The 1,629-nt window shown below is 56.0% G+C and overlaps 1 protein-coding gene across 1 annotated transcript; it reads left to right on the top strand.

The window, feature by feature from the left end:
• Positions 1-6: 6 nt before the first annotated feature.
• On the top strand, positions 7-1,607 carry Dcaf12l2 (DDB1 and CUL4 associated factor 12 like 2). The gene has a single exon (XM_031373618.1). It carries the CDS (start codon positions 55-57, stop codon positions 1,360-1,362), a length of 1,308 nt encoding a protein of 435 aa, XP_031229478.1. The 5' UTR covers positions 7-54; the 3' UTR covers positions 1,363-1,607.
• Positions 1,608-1,629: the final 22 nt, after the last annotated feature.

The following is a 1,629-nucleotide window of genomic DNA, read 5'->3' as shown; positions in this document are numbered from 1 at the left end:
GAGCAGGGCCCCGGGACTTCTTCGCCGCCTGGGCGGGCGGCTGCGGCGGCCAGAATGGGCCAAGCGGATGGGCCATTGCTGCTGGCCAAGAGGCCGCGGCGGCCCGTGGCTCGCCGCTCCTTGGTGCACTACTTGAAGGGCCGGGCGCTGGGCACCGATGGTCACCCGGGGCTCCCGGGCTTCGAGGGAGACCTGCACAGCTATGGGGTCCTCAGGCTGCCCGAGCTGTTGAGGGAGCGCCAGCTGGTCCTCGGCCCCCTCAACAAGGTGTTCGCGTCCCAGTGGCTCAATGCCAGGCAGGTGGTGTGTGGCACCAAGTGCAACACGCTCTTCGTGGTTGATGTCCAGACTGGACGGATCACTAGCATTCCCCTGATGCGAGACAGAGGGCCGGGACAAACCCGTGCCCAACCCACTTGTGGCATCCACGCTATCCAGCTGAATCCCTCCAAGACCCTCCTAGCTACAGGAGGTGAAAACCCCAACAGTCTAGCAGTCTATCAGCTACCCACCCTAGACCCTGTGTGCTTAGGTGACCGCCAAGGCCACAGGGACTGGATTTTCGCCATTGCATGGATGAGTGACACTGTGGCTGTGAGTGGCTCCCGTGACGGCACCGTGGCACTCTGGCGGGTGGATCCTGACATGTTCAATGGCAGCATTCCCTGGCACAATAGTTCAGGAATTCCACGGTATTCACATATTCGTCCAAGGGACATGGAGGCCATCCCAAGGGCAACTACTAACCCGGGTAACCGTAAAGTGCGAGCCCTTGCCTTCAGTGGCAGAAACCAGGAGCTGGGAGCTGTGTCCCTGGATGGCTACTTCCACCTGTGGAAAGCCCGGAGCTCCCTGTCCAGGCTGCTGTCTCTGAGGCTGCCTTACTGCCGGGAGAATGTGTGTCTCACCTACTGTGATGAGTTGTCCCTCTACGCTGTGGGTTCCCAGTCTCACGTTTCATTCCTGGATCCAAGACAACGTCAGCAGAACATCAAGCCCTTGTGTTCCAGAGAGGGAGGCACAGGGGTGCGGTCTCTGAGTTTCTACCAGCACATCATCACTGTGGGCACTGGACATGGCTCTCTGCTCTTCTATGACATTCGTGCCCAGAAGTTCCTGGAGGAAAGGGCCTCAGCCAGTCCAGACTCTTTTCTTGGGCGCACAGGGAGGAAGCTCAAACTCACTTGTGGCAGAGGCTGGCTTAACCAAGATGAACTCTGGGTAAACTACTTTGGAGGCACTGAGGAATTCCCCAACGCACTCTACACTCACTGCTACAACTGGCCTGAGATGAAGCTCTTCGTGGGTGGAGGTCCACTCCCTTCGGGCCTCCATGGCAACTATGCAGGCCTCTGGAGCTAAAACCTCTGTGCTCTTGGGAAAATGTATAGATTTATCTTTAAGTTCAGGCTAACATTCTTTGCATATGTTTTTTTGTGTGATGTGGATACATACACGCCTGATTGTGTGTGTGTGTGTGTGTGTGTGTGATTTATTTTCAAAGTGGAGTTGACCCAACTTTCTATTGCTCAACCACAAAAAGAAGGAAAAGAGAAAGGAGAGAGGAGGAGGAAGAGGAGTAGAAAGGAGAGAAAGAGAGAGAGAGAGAGAGAGAGAGAGAGAGAGAGA

This window comes from Mastomys coucha, chromosome X (assembly GCF_008632895.1).
Source record: "Mastomys coucha isolate ucsf_1 chromosome X, UCSF_Mcou_1, whole genome shotgun sequence".
Lineage (NCBI taxonomy): Eukaryota > Metazoa > Chordata > Mammalia > Rodentia > Muridae > Mastomys > Mastomys coucha.
The sequence above is the reverse complement of the archived record's forward strand: the minus strand, read 5'-3'. Positions and strand labels throughout refer to the sequence as shown.

Bases quoted from the DNA above. Each gene is read 5' to 3' on its own strand.
- Dcaf12l2 (XM_031373618.1), top strand. From the start codon at position 55: ATGGGCCAAGCGGATGGGCCATTGCTGCTGGCCAAGAGGCCGCGGCGG.